The following is a 13,945-nucleotide window of genomic DNA, read 5'->3' as shown; positions in this document are numbered from 1 at the left end:
CACATTTGAGACAACTTCGATAACTCATAGCCATTTTTTATTGTTACTGTGAAAGGTTTTCCTTTTTAATATATACTCTGCTTTATCTTTACATGTTTAACTTATCCAATCATGTCATAATGCAAAAGGTTTTCCTCAATTATCTTGTTTATGGAGGTGAATGCACCAGTTGATTGGTCTTGTTACATCATGTGCTGGTATCCTGTGAGGGTGATTATTGTAATCAACATCTTTGTTGTCTTTGTTGTCATAGTCTTTCTATCTGTTACTGACATGTGATGAATAGCCTGGTTTAAACCGTAGTTGTTAAATTTTTGCTAATCAGGGAAACTCAGTGGTATAAAATTACTGGACAGCATTCTAATGTAATGAGAAAATCCTGTTTTAGCATTATCCTATTCCTACAGCTGGTTATTTCACGACTTTGCATCCTTTTCCCATTCTTTATGTTGTAGAGATTCTACTAACTTTTAATGAGCCCTGCAACTGCATTTAAATTTCAGTCTGCTGGTTTGAAGGGGACTTCTATGTTTATTATTTCTTAACTGTATTTGTTATCCTCCTCTGTCATTTGAAAATATTTCTCTTTTTCTAATCCTCATGCTGTGTTTATAGTTGTTCAGCATTACTGGCCTTACAATTATCAAATAATGGTAGCTGTTATCACTGAGATAAGATTGTTGATTGTTAGTCGTGTTTTTGTTTTGGTTCTAATCAATCATTACTGGGAAGTTGTAATGTATTTTATTACTCTTATTTGCCATGAAAACGTGTCAGTCTATTGCTTGCTTTTACTCAATTTATCAGTTCTTTTCTTCTCCTAATAATTGGTGGACCCTGATGACTCCAAATTGGGATGGAACCATTGTGCTGGAACAGCTAATCTGGAATCTGGAGTCTTGTTTTCTTTAGAAAAAAGTTGTCAAATCCTAGCTATTAAATATCTGCAAATTGAATTTCACCCTACCTTTTGACATGTTCAAGAAGAGTAAAACATGTGGATTCACGAAGACATAAGAGTAATGTTATTTCGTCCTGACTTTCTATTGTTTGATTATTTACAAAGGGTTTGAGTAATTTTATAAGTATTTATTTTTTGTAAGTAGTGGGAACTATTTGACACCTTAGGATGATGGTGTCTTGGAGGGCTGTATATTCTGTCACATGCCAAATTTTGTATGTGCTTTAGCCTGAATCATTGAAGATGGATACATCATATAGATAATTATGAAGCATGCATTAGTATGCAGATGAGAGTGAGATCCTGTAAGAGTAGTTTTAAAGCGAAATATGATTGATGGTGAATGATGATCTGGGAAAGCAACAACTCATTCAATTTCTTTCTTTTGCTTTATAAATGGGAATGAAGTAAAGAAAAGGGCCCACTCTACTAGATTTTGTTAAACTGTTGTGTATTAGGTTTGGACCACGACCTGTCCCCATCCTTCCAACGGACAATGCAAGCATGTTCTTCCTTTTTCTCTCTCGGAGAATTCACAAAGCCAGAGACATGTTGGAAACTCCATAAAACTGCATAACCTTGCCAATAACCATGTATTTGGGTGGGTTTGTTGCCCATCCTTTTCCCCCTCTATAGAAGGTAAGGTATTCTGTTCAAAACTGGGATCAAGAAGAACACGGAGAAGGATGAGATAAATTTGCCTATTGGTCGTGTACTTGAATCAGTTACTGAAGAAAAGAAAAAACAAATGCTCTGTAAAGTTTTCTTCAGTTTCAAAAATTTGCCTCAAAGGCCTATTTATTTATTTATTTATTTTTATATCTTAAAGCAAGGGTCCCTTCCCTTGTATTAATTTAAATTTCAACGAGAGTGAGGGGTCTTCATGGATACACGAGAAAAACAAAGAAAAGCAACAGGGAGACAAGAGAAGGCCAAACAGGGGAGAGAAGCCCTAAGATGGGGTGTAGTCTTTGAAACTTTGAATGGAGGGCTAGAGTTGGGCAAAACCAAAGAAGAGATCAAAGGAAAGAAAAGCATAAAGGAAACCCATTAAGCACAAGGAACCAAGACTGTGATTTTTTGTTGCATGGAGAGAAGAGCTTGGAATTCTAAAGTTGGTTTAGCATAAAGCAAGTGATTGGTTTTTTTTGGGATGTTACTGTTCCTCACCCTTGCCCCAACATCTCTACTTTTAATGGCTTTCTTGTTACTGTACCTATCTGAATTCTGGCTGGCTCATGGCTTTGCTTTGCCCACCCAAACTCACTTTAGTTGTCATGGCTAATCATACGCATAATAACGCAATTAACTCGATAGATTTCCTTACTTATCAGAACTTGTTTTTCTCAATTTGTATCCAGAGAAAAAACCACGAAGTTTTTCTCAATTCAGAAAATCATCCTTCTTAATGTTTCAATAATATTTTTCTATTATCCTGGGGAGAAACAATAGAGCGGGAGGAAAAATTGAACAATATGATGTCCAAACCTGGTTGTTTATTTATTAGTAGTATGAGAATTATAATCATGGATATATAGCAAATAATATTCCCATTACTGGGTCCTAATATGTTGTATTGAATTTATCCTTACCCAAAGAAAAATGAAATGAAGCAGCAAAACTACTGCTCTGCTCTCTTGAGCCATGTACATATTTGTAAGCTATTGGCCAGGCATAGTTGAAGACATGGAGCAAGTACATGTCAGTATGGTCGGATGATGTGGCAAGTCGGCTGAGAGTTCAAGAGGTTGGTCTTTGTTTGGTAAAAAAGAGCAAGGCAAATGATAGGGAGATGTAGGGAAACCAAAATGAAAAGATACTTGTCTTCCCAAGGATAGTGTTCCAACTCTAACTTTTTGTTCAAACCTGTCAGAGTCTTCTAATACAGCCTTTATATTGCTTCTGTGGCAGGCTTATGATTGAGGTGAATCTAAACTTCCCTACATGTTCTGGGGCCCCTCCTGCTTTATTCTTTTAGTCTTCCAAATCCCATAAAAGATAAACCTCAGGCTCATTCCCGCAGATATAAGCCATAGGAACTAGGCTGGTGCTGTCTCAGACAACATAGTTAATTTTCTCATCATTGCCTCCAGCCAGAGGTACCTCTGTCTTCTGTCCCTCTTCTCTTTCCTCTTCGAGCAGAAACATGGTTTTCTCAGTTAATAGGGTCATTCTTCTTGCTTGTATTTGTCTCTTGGTAGTTCAACCAGAGATGGTTTCTGGACTGAGAGGCATTGATCTTGCTCTCAGATGGGATAAAGGGTTGTTACCATTTGCTCAAAACTCACGCTTTCTCAAGGCTGTTGATGTGGACTCTTTGCAAACCAGGCAAAGTTTGGCACCTGCACCTTCAATGATGTTTGATCCCAATCAGTCAAACAAAAGAAGAGTAAGAAAAGGATCGGACCCCATTCACAACAGATGTTGACACCTGAAGCTGATTTTTCATTTCACAGACAGAAGTGGGTGAGGCAGTTTGTCAGCAAAGGATGTGATGGCTTGAGGCTATAACTGATGCAAAGAAAAGCAACAGGATTTCTGCTTTCTCAGTTGTTTCTCCATGCGGGTTTATTGGGTTTTCTACATTTTCATTTGTTTCAGTCGAAAGTTTTTTGGTTGAGCAGAAAAATTGCAGCTGTTAGCCAGGATTTTCTCTCCTTATATTGTATAAAACTAGGTCCTAACCAATAGAAGAATACCTAAGGACGATTGTACTTTCTATTATACACAAATGTAGCATGCTTCCTAGTTTTCTTTACCAAGAAAAAGGATTTACTCATCTTAGTTGATTTTAGCTTTTGAATGTGGCAATGAAACACTCAAATTTCTTTTCATTCAAATTTTCATCTCTCAAAACTTGCAAGTAATGAATGATGCAATTCTTCAAACTAGGAGCTCGTAGCCAACATAGCCTTTGCAAAATCTTTTATATACTCTGTTGTACTGTTGCGTTGCGTATTTAATTCAGCCTGTGCATCAGTCTTAGAGAAAGAAATGAACAAGCCTGATGAACTTTAACCGAATGATGGAATTTGTGTTCTCAGAATCAAAATATGTATTGGACCCACAAAACATACTCAATGCTCAGCATGAATAAAGGAGTGAAAAGAAGGCCTTTACAGATCTTCAACAAATCCATGTTTGTTTCTCATGAACTTTTTTTTTTTTTTTAAATGTACAACCAGCTATAAATCTTATGATCTCCATCGAATGCAAGGTTAAAATCCTTTTGATCTTAGAACTGGTTGTTTATCATTTTATCTGCCTGATCTGCGATATCTGTTCTCCCTATGAATTCTAAATTGTACTGAAGAAACCTTCCGTGCAACTGCCTCCCAAATCATATCCACAGCATCACAAGGCAGGGATGGGTACTGATACTGAAAGTGCCGAACAATTTCCTTCAATTTTTCCCACTTCTTGTTCCACTGCTCTCTCTTAATTCCTCTAAGAAGTTTTAGCAGATATCCGTTCTTCACAGCATCTGATGCACGAACAAATATGCAAAACTCTGTGTAGTCGATGACATCTTCAAATGGTAGCTCAATCTCGTCACTAATAATCACAGGAACACAATGGCTGACAATAGCATCAAAGAGACGATTGGAAGAAGGTGTATCACCAGCAATATTGAGGCAGAATTTGGACGAGGTCATCCCTTGCCCAGCCTGGTTGACTCCATTCCCTTGAATGGTGCCAAATGCAAAGTGTACATCTTTCTCATCTTTGAGAAGGTAATACAGTTCCTGGCGAATGGCTCCTCCCTGAAGAAAAATTACAGACCCAAAGTTATACTTATAGAGAGAGATCTAACCTGGTACATCCCAGGATGACAATTTCAGACTTCAATTCAATTAGTAAGCAAGTATAATGAGAAATGTTACTGCTGGTTTAACTTAAGAGAATAGGAATGGTAATTGAGAGGGCACTGGAAATCACATTAACAAGAACCATGGCAGTTATATTAGTATCATAAATGGTAACTAGGAATTGGTTCCCTTTACTCTAATCTGCACTTGAAATAAGGAAATGATGTTACATATACCCAGGGGCGGAGCTAGCCAAATTTTATTGGGGAGAGCCAAACACAGTTAAATAAGAGTTAAAAATTTTAAAAAACTAATATGTTAAATTCAATCAATAATAAAAATATTGATAATAGAAATATGAAACTAAATATAAAACTATAATTTGTAAAATATAAATGGTTAAAAACGTAATACATAAAATTATTGATTTTTTCTTATATAATCAGAATTATTTAAATACTATATATTCAAGATAATTTCATTTTAATTAAATATAAAACGTAAAGCATATAAAAAAATACTCAAGTTAATTTCCTCTTACATAATCAGGATTAATAAAAAAATGATACGTTGATNCATATAAAAAAAAATACTCAAGTTAATTTCCTCTTACATAATCAGGATTAATAAAAAAATGATACGTTGATGAAATTTTTAAAGATTAAAATCATAAAAAATAAAATTTATGTAATATAAAAAAAAAGAACATGGCAAGTAGAAGGTAGCTACCACATATTACATAACAAAAAAGAAAGACAAAGAACATCGTTAATGGTTTGTAGAAATTTGAAAAAGAATATTTATATAAACTTATAACATATGAACAAATGGAATAAAATGAAAAAAATAAACAAATATAAATAAAAATAATGATATAAATTAAAAAAATTTAAAATTGAGTGAGAAAAGTGAAATTATTTTATTATTTTTTATTTATATTAATCATTAAATAAAACATTATTTTGAGGGAGCAAGTAATAGAATATATAAAAAAATTAAAAATTTTTATATGTTATGAAAAAAATTTTAAAAGTTTTGGGGGGGCCATCCATATAAGGAGGCTCCACCCCTGCATATACCATTATCTTCTGTTCCATATCAGTGTCCTCTCTGGTCCATCATGAATGAAATATCTTTTTGCTTTTCGATTACCATGAAAAAGGTTATAATTTCATTTCAAGTGCTCAAGTGCCACAAAGATTTTAAATATTTTCCAGGATACTGATATTATCCCTATGAATGTGAAAAATTCCGGGGCAGTGTAGATCAGAGCATGAGACATCCTTTTGGAAAAAAGATGTGCCTACTACTTCCTCCATTCCTTGCCCAAAACTGAAACAAAAAGTTGCAGTAACTGGACTACCCTGTCTCTAATGTGACCCAAGGTGCAAAAGAAGTTTCTTTTTTGGAGAACTCTGCTATAATCCATTTTAGCTAGCAGATAATGCTGCTCTATCTGATCTAGGTACCCTGCCTATAATCAATTAATCTTCTGAGAATCCTAAGCCTAATGCATGATCCAACTGCTCACACTCTGTCTGCCACCAAAAACCAATCCCTCGTCTCTCTCCTTTCCCAAAGAGATTCTCCCTTATCTCAACAACACCTCCCAGTGCATGAAAACCTAAGAAAAAGTCTCTAACCATACTTTCATTTACTCATCTAAGCCTACTTTCATTAGCTCATTCAAGCCTACACGAACAGTCACCTTCAAACTGGAGCTCACTGTTTTGAATTATATGGCAATGGCTACGATACTAGATGGTTTTGATAATTTCAAAGAACTGTGGAGAAAAGAAAAAAAATCACTTCCAACTAAAAGTTATAGCTTAATGAGCACAGCAATTGTTGTCATCTATCTCCAAACAAGTAGTTGAACCTAGAGGAAATATAGCATAGGGAAAACTTCAACTTTCTTTAGAGTGATAAAAGCATATTGTATTTTGTCTACTCTTCTCTCATCACCTGCTGATGTTCATATCGCATAACAATCACTTCACAAGTTTTACTTACTAGTCTTACCAGGAAATTATTGAGCAACATCTTCATCAAGTCACTTGAATTTCCACTTAATCAAGTTGAAGAAAAGAGAAACGTGCCTTCATACTACTTTAATATATCCATATTCACAGTAGCAGTTTCTTTCTCAAGTCAACAAAACAAATAGAAACAAACATTTGGATAATTCAATTCATAAAAGGAAAAGAAACTTACATCTTTCCTGTAAATCGCTCCTTGGAAATAGACTAGTATTGGGCGTTTGTCAAATGGGGCTGAATCAGTACTGGGAATGGACCTCACAACATGCCTATAAGGAGCGATTATATCCTTCTCAAGATTTGCTATTTCGGTAGGGTATCTCCCAAAATCTGCAAGCACAAACATTGCAGAACCTAGTTCTCCTCTTGCATCCAGCATGCTATTTGGATGGTGGGCCACAATTAAGTGGTCCTTCCCCCCAAATCGCTTCCATTCATCCTGTGTGATCAGAAACTGAACTAATTTATTCTGCAACATTTTATTAACACTAACTTTCTCCTTTCCTCGAAGCTTGGAATGCCGGTTGTAACTGAGGGATGCAAAGAATGGCACAAATATTATGTCTGCTTGACTTGAATTCTTAACTCTAATTGCAGAACATGGTCTGACCACATTTGGTGTGTTTGAAGATAGAAGATCAAGAGTGAGCCAGTACTCCATACTATGCTGTAGATTTAACCCTCCAGGGTACAATGGGATTATACTTGGGTCGTTTACATCAGGCCACATCTGATTTGCTTTTCCTTTCCAACCCAATAACCCAAAGTGAAATTCAGAAGGCAAGTCATACATATATACCCTTAAAAGTGCCTCACTGGTGTCGCAGGACTTTAAATTTTGCTGCCAGGAAGCACACATTTTCTTCCCAGAACTGGATATCTGACAAGATGACTGCCCATTTCTTAATGGTATTTGAGCATCAACTTGTGAAGACTCGGATGAGAGGAAAGGTAATTTTATTTGCTCACTTTTGAGATTGGGTAAGTAAACCGATGTACCATTAAGAAGAATTAATTTGAAAACTGAGCGGGGAATAAGAGATGTATTCCCAAATTGAAGAAGAAACACAGAAGAAAGGATCAAAAGAAACATTGAAATGGTTATTATATAGAAAAGAAACCTTGAGGGAAAGACGCCCTTTTCCAACATTGATGATATCTAAAACAAACAGGCAATTTAATAAATTCAGATAATAAAACAAACAAGGAAAAGAAGGAAACCACCGATTGAGTTCTAAGCAAACTGCTAAAGTGATGCCTCCATTCAATTTGTAAACAGTTATTACTACTTGGTCAGCACAAAACGGGTGGCTAAAACCCTATTTTTCTCTTTAAACACTGAAGGGTGTGTTGAAAAGACTTTCAGGAGGCTTATTTCTATGGAAATTTCATAGCACTAAAGAGACGGGCTTTCTGCACACATCCCAACCCACTAATCTAAGTAAAAAATATTCCTTTCCTGTAAATTTGACCACAGATTATACTCTTACGAACTTGGTAAACACGCAGAATCGTGTACCTCTCAGAAAAAAACCATCCGCTTCACCTCTCTTTGGATTGCTCATCGAAGCAAAATACCATTAGTCTGCAAAACACCAAAAACAAAAAAATAAAACAAAAATGAACACTCAAAAAGACTGCTCGTTTTATCTCATACAAGTATATGAAAATGGAAATCCCAGAAAATAAATCGTAAAAACTATTTAAAATAAACAAAAAAAAAAAGTAAACTAGCATGAAAAATGGTGGGAAAAAAATGAACTTTATCATCTGGGCATTCAAGTTGGATGATTTGCAGAAACGGGCAGCTGCAAAATTGCAAGAAAATGACAAAAAAAAAAAGAAATAGAAAAAAATACCTTGAAGAGGTTTGGGCCTGCCCAATGGAGTGAAGAATCGTTCTTTTGGGAAGTGCACAGAGAACCAAAAAACAGAGTGGGAGGGGGAGGCAAAGGTCTTTGATTAAAATAATTACCTTTAACTCAGCACTTTTTAAGCTTTGTTAAATGTCATAATGATACACAGCTAAATTTAGAGTAGTAAGTAATAGTCTTATGGGAATTACATTTTCTGTAGCTGTCAACAACTTGGAGAATAGAAGAGAGAAGCACGGACAGAAGGAACGGGAACCACAGGACTTTTATTTGTGTTTCCTTTTTTTCCAGAGTAGTTTTTGTCTTTTTTTACATTAATTAATTACTTAATTAATTAACTATTTTATTTCTTTCTTTGATATTGAGAAACAAGTGCGCTTTCCCACTTTCCAAAAAGTCAAGAAATACAAAATTTTGCACTTGCACCGCAAGAACAACAAAAAAGAAGTTGGATTCCCAACTTACTTTACTGGCTCACTGCTCGTTATTCCTCCTTGCCTGATGGAATCAAATTAATATATTTTACTTGTCATATTATTCTCTCTAATTTAATCCAAAAAAATAACCGTTATTTTTTTGCACATTTTTTGTTGAGGGGATGAAGTGAATCACTCAATTTTTTCTTTATTTTTTTCAAAAAGAGTAAGTCAGGTGAAATCTATCCTTATGTTTTGATTAAATATTGAATTGTACCACAACATTTTAAGTTTATTAAATATTAACATCGTATTTTTAATTTTGTTGATTTTCTGACAAAATATAACAAAAGTGAAATATTTTATTAATTCATTTGCTAAATTTTGTCACTACATTTTCAATTACGTTTATTTTAATACGACAAGTAATGAAATTATAATATTTTACATAATTTCTTTTTATGAAAATATTACATTTTCATCAATTCCAATGCTTTATGCGCCAAGAACAACAAAATCCAAAGTATGATAGTAAAATTCAATGAAATTAAACATAACAAAATTCAATATTTACTTACATGACAATGACAATGTGACTTTAATCCAAAAAATAAATTAAGAACACTCATTTTCTATACGTAATCCTTAATTGCGATTGAGGGAGTAAAATTTGTTTAACTTTATCTTATCTAGTTATCATTTATCAAGAAAAAAAATAAAAACATAATACTTGAAAAAGTTTTTAAATTATTTTTAAAAATTCAAATAAATTATTATTTTTTTACGTTTAGTTAAATTATTATATATTTATTTTAAATCAACTAAATACTTATAATTAATAATTGACTAATTATTATTAATTAAAATATCATTATTATTCTATACTCATGTGATGCTGATGTAAAGAATGAAAAATACCACACGATCATAATTAATTACTAATTTTTGTATTAGAAATTAAGGAGCATGCTGGCGAGCCATATATATGAATATGGATGCTTTAGTAGATAAGTAGGACCCTAATGCTCTGGCTGATAGTGAGAGATCAACTGATTCGATTTTATTGGTTTATTTATTTCCTAAAGGAAGAATTTTTGGTATTTTATTGGTTCAACTAAATCTTGGGAAGGTTTTGTGTAAATCTGCCTTGATTGATTATTGTCGCTCGATTTGCTTCATGCTTTGACCCTTTCTAATTAATCAGGCTGCACGTATTGCTTTCTACGCTACATGTATCCTTTCCTATGCTATTTTTTTTTTATCCAAGGCAAAGGCCAACCATTTACTCTGCTCTATTCCAAGGCATATTGCTTGCTTGGTATGGTACAAATGTGTCGATGTCAATTAACTACTACTAGACTTCATTCTCACTATACTTAGAAAACATGAATAATTTCCATCTTATGAGCCCATACAAGTGTGTCAAATCAAGTAGAAAAATAGGCTTTAATTAATTCTCCTTCCGCCTTATTATTTTTTTAAATGAAAACTAAATTTTCAAAAAAAAAAAAAAGAATCAAAACTAAATTTTATGAGCTGAGAAAAGCATTAGTCCAACACCACCAGTAGCCCCACAAGCCAGCATCTGAACATGAACAATAGCAAACTAGAACCTAGAAAAGCACTAGCCTAACACCACCAGTAGCAGTGGACCTCCCTCGTATCACCCTGCATATCCGCAAAGCACGACAAGAATGGCTTTTTCTCTTTGTTTTTTTTCTCCCTTGCAGTCGGCCCTTTCATGTTCTCCCTAAAAATTAAAAAACCTCAATTTTGAAATTCGCTAAGCTTTTGAAATTTTTTAATTTTCTTTATGAGTTTTTTTTATAGTTTTTTAATTTTTTTGGCTTATTTTGAAGCTGTTAGAACACCAAATTGAAAAACCTTAAAAATTGACTTCAAAGCGTGTTTCATTGCCACTGTCTTTAAGGTTTTATTCGCCTCCATTTATAGTGTGCAAAAGAGTTATTGACGAATAAATCTCGAAGATACAATGAAGCCCAGCGATTGATGATATTTTTGCACTGACGAAATCAATCCACTGAGCACTCACCGGAGTATAATAAGATTATCAAACTTTTATAGTATTTTTCTGCAGGAAAATAGTATAAAAGAAAACTTGAGAAATTTGAGAAAAGAAAGAAAGTTTTTGTTTTTTAATGTACGTTCTGTTGGATAAAAAGGGTTCTCTTTATAGGCATAGATGCTTGTTCCCAACAGACACTGTTTGTGTCTGTTTCAAAGAGTTGCTCCTGTTGGTCTTTTCCAACAAACGTGACTCTTTTTCTTATTTTTATTTTTAACAGATATAACATTTCTTTTAATTTTAATTTCCAGTAGTCATAATTTTTCCTCTTATTTTGATATGAAATCATATCTTTATTTTGAAAATGTCCAACAATCTCCCACAATTTTCAAGTTAATCCAAATTTTCGGTAATTTTGGAAATCAATTGCATAAATGAAGGTGTATTATGATTAAACCTTCACTTAGTGAAAACATATTAAAATTAACCGAAATTGCATGGTAGACTATGCTTTGAACTAGCTAGTCCATTTGGTTAACCGAACACATCTCACAAAACGATTTCAACACTAATGAATGCATAGTGTTTGGTGATGCTTTTATGGCCATGCGTCTATATCCTCTTTTCATGAGTGCTGTTAGAGCTAAGCTCTTGAACTCCTAGAAGCGGCTACACTTCACACTCACATAGGTAAATCCCATGAATGCCCTTGTAACTAAAACATTTTAACAAATAATGTTATGGGTCTATTAAGATATATAACTCATAATTTTCTTACCATTATGAGTACCTAGCACTTCACTTAGGATGGAATATAATATATTATATTATAGTGCTAGTAGCCACATACAAATGGTGTACTTTGTCTTATTGAACTTAAGACTTGACGTTATACTAAGTGTTGAGTCGAGTTTCCACCGTGTGTGACTTTCAATTTACGAGCTTGAGCCCCATCCTTTTTTATGTCTTATTTACAAGATCTCTAGCAAGATTTTTTGTTAAAAGATCTGCCAAGTTTTCACTAGACCTCACAAAACTTTTAATGATCACTCCATCAGAAATTAATTGTCGAACGTAGCTATGTCTTAATCCAATATTTCTAAACTTTCCATTATATACTTGGCTATATGCTTTTTCTAGAGTTGCTTCACTATCACAATGGATATAAATTGGAGAAATTGGTTTAGGCCATAAAGGCACACCATAGTGTAAATTTCTTAGCCATTTAGCTTCCTTGGTGGTAGCAGCCAATGCAATAAATTCGACTGTCATGGTAAAATCAGTTATACATGTTTGTTTCTTGGACCCTCAAGAAATGGCACCCCCACCAAGCATGAAGATCCATCCGTTTGTGGAAGCATGATCTTATAAACTTGTAATCTAACTAGCATCCGAGTATTTTTCTCGTACTGATGGATATCCATTATAGCAAAGTTCATAATTAATTGTTTTCTTTAAATATCTTAGTACTCGATTTATGGCTTGTCAATGCAAAGTACCTAGATTACTTGTATATCTACTTGACTTTCCAACAACAAATGCTATATCTGGCCTTGTACATGTCATTGCATATATCAAGCAACCAATTACTCTTGTGTATTGTAATTGATCAACAGCCCTACTGGCATTAGGTACTAATTTAATTTGAGGATCCATAGGTGTAGATGCTGGTGTACAATTAGTAAGATTAAACTTTTCAAGCACTTTTTCAATGTAGAGCGATTGAGATAAAGTTATGTTATTTTCATCTCGGAATATTTTAATTCCTAAAATGACATCTGCTAGACTCATATATTTCATTGCAAAGTTATTTGACAAAAACTTCTTTGTCTCCTTGACTTGTTCCAAGTTCGTATAAAAAATTAGCATATAATCTATATATAAGCAAATTATAACACCTTTACCTTTTTGGAATTTGCTATATATGCACTTGTCGGATTCATTTATGTTGTAGCCATTAGCTAAAACAATTTCATCAAATTTTTTATGCCATTGTTTTGGTGCTTGTTTAAGCCCATACAATGACTTGACAAGTTTACAAACTTTATGCTCTTGTCCAAAAACAACAAACCCTTCTAGTTGTTCCATGTAGACTTCCTCTTCTAATTTACCATTTAAAAATGCTGTTTTGACATCCATTTGGTGAATTACCAACTTATAAATTGATGCAAAGGAGATTAGATGTCTAATTGTAGCAATTCTTGCTATTGGAGCACAAGCATCAAAGTAGTCAATCCCTTGCTTTTGCGTAAAGCCTTTGGCTACTAACCTTGCTTTGAACTTATCTATGGTTCCATCTACTTTCATTTTCTTTTTAAAAATCCATTTACAACCTATTGGTTTGGAACTTGGTGGAAGATCAACCAAAATCCAAGTGTTATTTCCCATTATTGAGTCCATTTCATCATTGATTTCTTCCTTCCAAAATGCAGAATCTTGAGATTTATTGCCTCATCATATGTAATAAGGTCCGAATCCAAATTAAAACAATAAGGAATCTTATTGTCAATATTTTCTCCTGTTCCTTCTACAAGGAACATATAAAAGTCTAGACCAAAATCTTTTACCTTTCTAGCCCTTTTGCTTTTCCTTATTTCTGGTCTAGATTCATCATTATTTTCCTTTTGTTCCAATGGAATGACATTTGATTGAATTGATTGTAGTGGTTGTAGTTGTCTTAAAACATATTTGAATATATTTTCATTAAATATTGCATCTCTTGAATCAATAATAGTATTGACTGGAATTGAATCATTTGGTTCAATTACCATGAACCTATATGCTTTACTATGTTGTGCATATCCTATGAATATGCATTCT

At 33.7% G+C, this 13,945-nt stretch overlaps 1 protein-coding gene across 1 annotated transcript; it reads right to left on the bottom strand.

Annotated features, from left to right (window-relative positions):
- Positions 3,970 to 8,927, bottom strand: LOC18604688 (probable arabinosyltransferase ARAD1). The gene is made up of 3 exons (XM_018118251.1): positions 8,669 to 8,927; positions 6,985 to 8,394; positions 3,970 to 4,725 (listed from the first exon to the last, which is right to left on the bottom strand). The coding sequence occupies exons 2-3, from the start codon at positions 7,957 to 7,959 to the stop codon at positions 4,219 to 4,221; spliced, it is 1,482 nt and encodes a 493-aa protein (XP_017973740.1). The 5' UTR covers positions 7,960 to 8,394; positions 8,669 to 8,927; the 3' UTR covers positions 3,970 to 4,218.

Source organism: Theobroma cacao, chromosome 3 (assembly GCF_000208745.1).
Source record: "Theobroma cacao cultivar B97-61/B2 chromosome 3, Criollo_cocoa_genome_V2, whole genome shotgun sequence".
Classification (NCBI taxonomy): Eukaryota; Viridiplantae; Streptophyta; class Magnoliopsida; order Malvales; family Malvaceae; genus Theobroma; species Theobroma cacao.
This window is presented reverse-complemented; position numbering and strand designations above follow the sequence as displayed.

Coding starts and splice junctions, on each gene's coding strand:
- LOC18604688 (XM_018118251.1), bottom strand. CDS start 7,959: ATGTTGGAAAAGGGCGTCTTTCCCTCAAGGTTTCTTTTCTATATAATA. Junction 4,726..6,984: donor GAGCGATTTACAGGAAAGAT/GTAAGTTTCTTT, acceptor ATTTTTCTTCAG/GGAGGAGCCATTCGCCAGGA.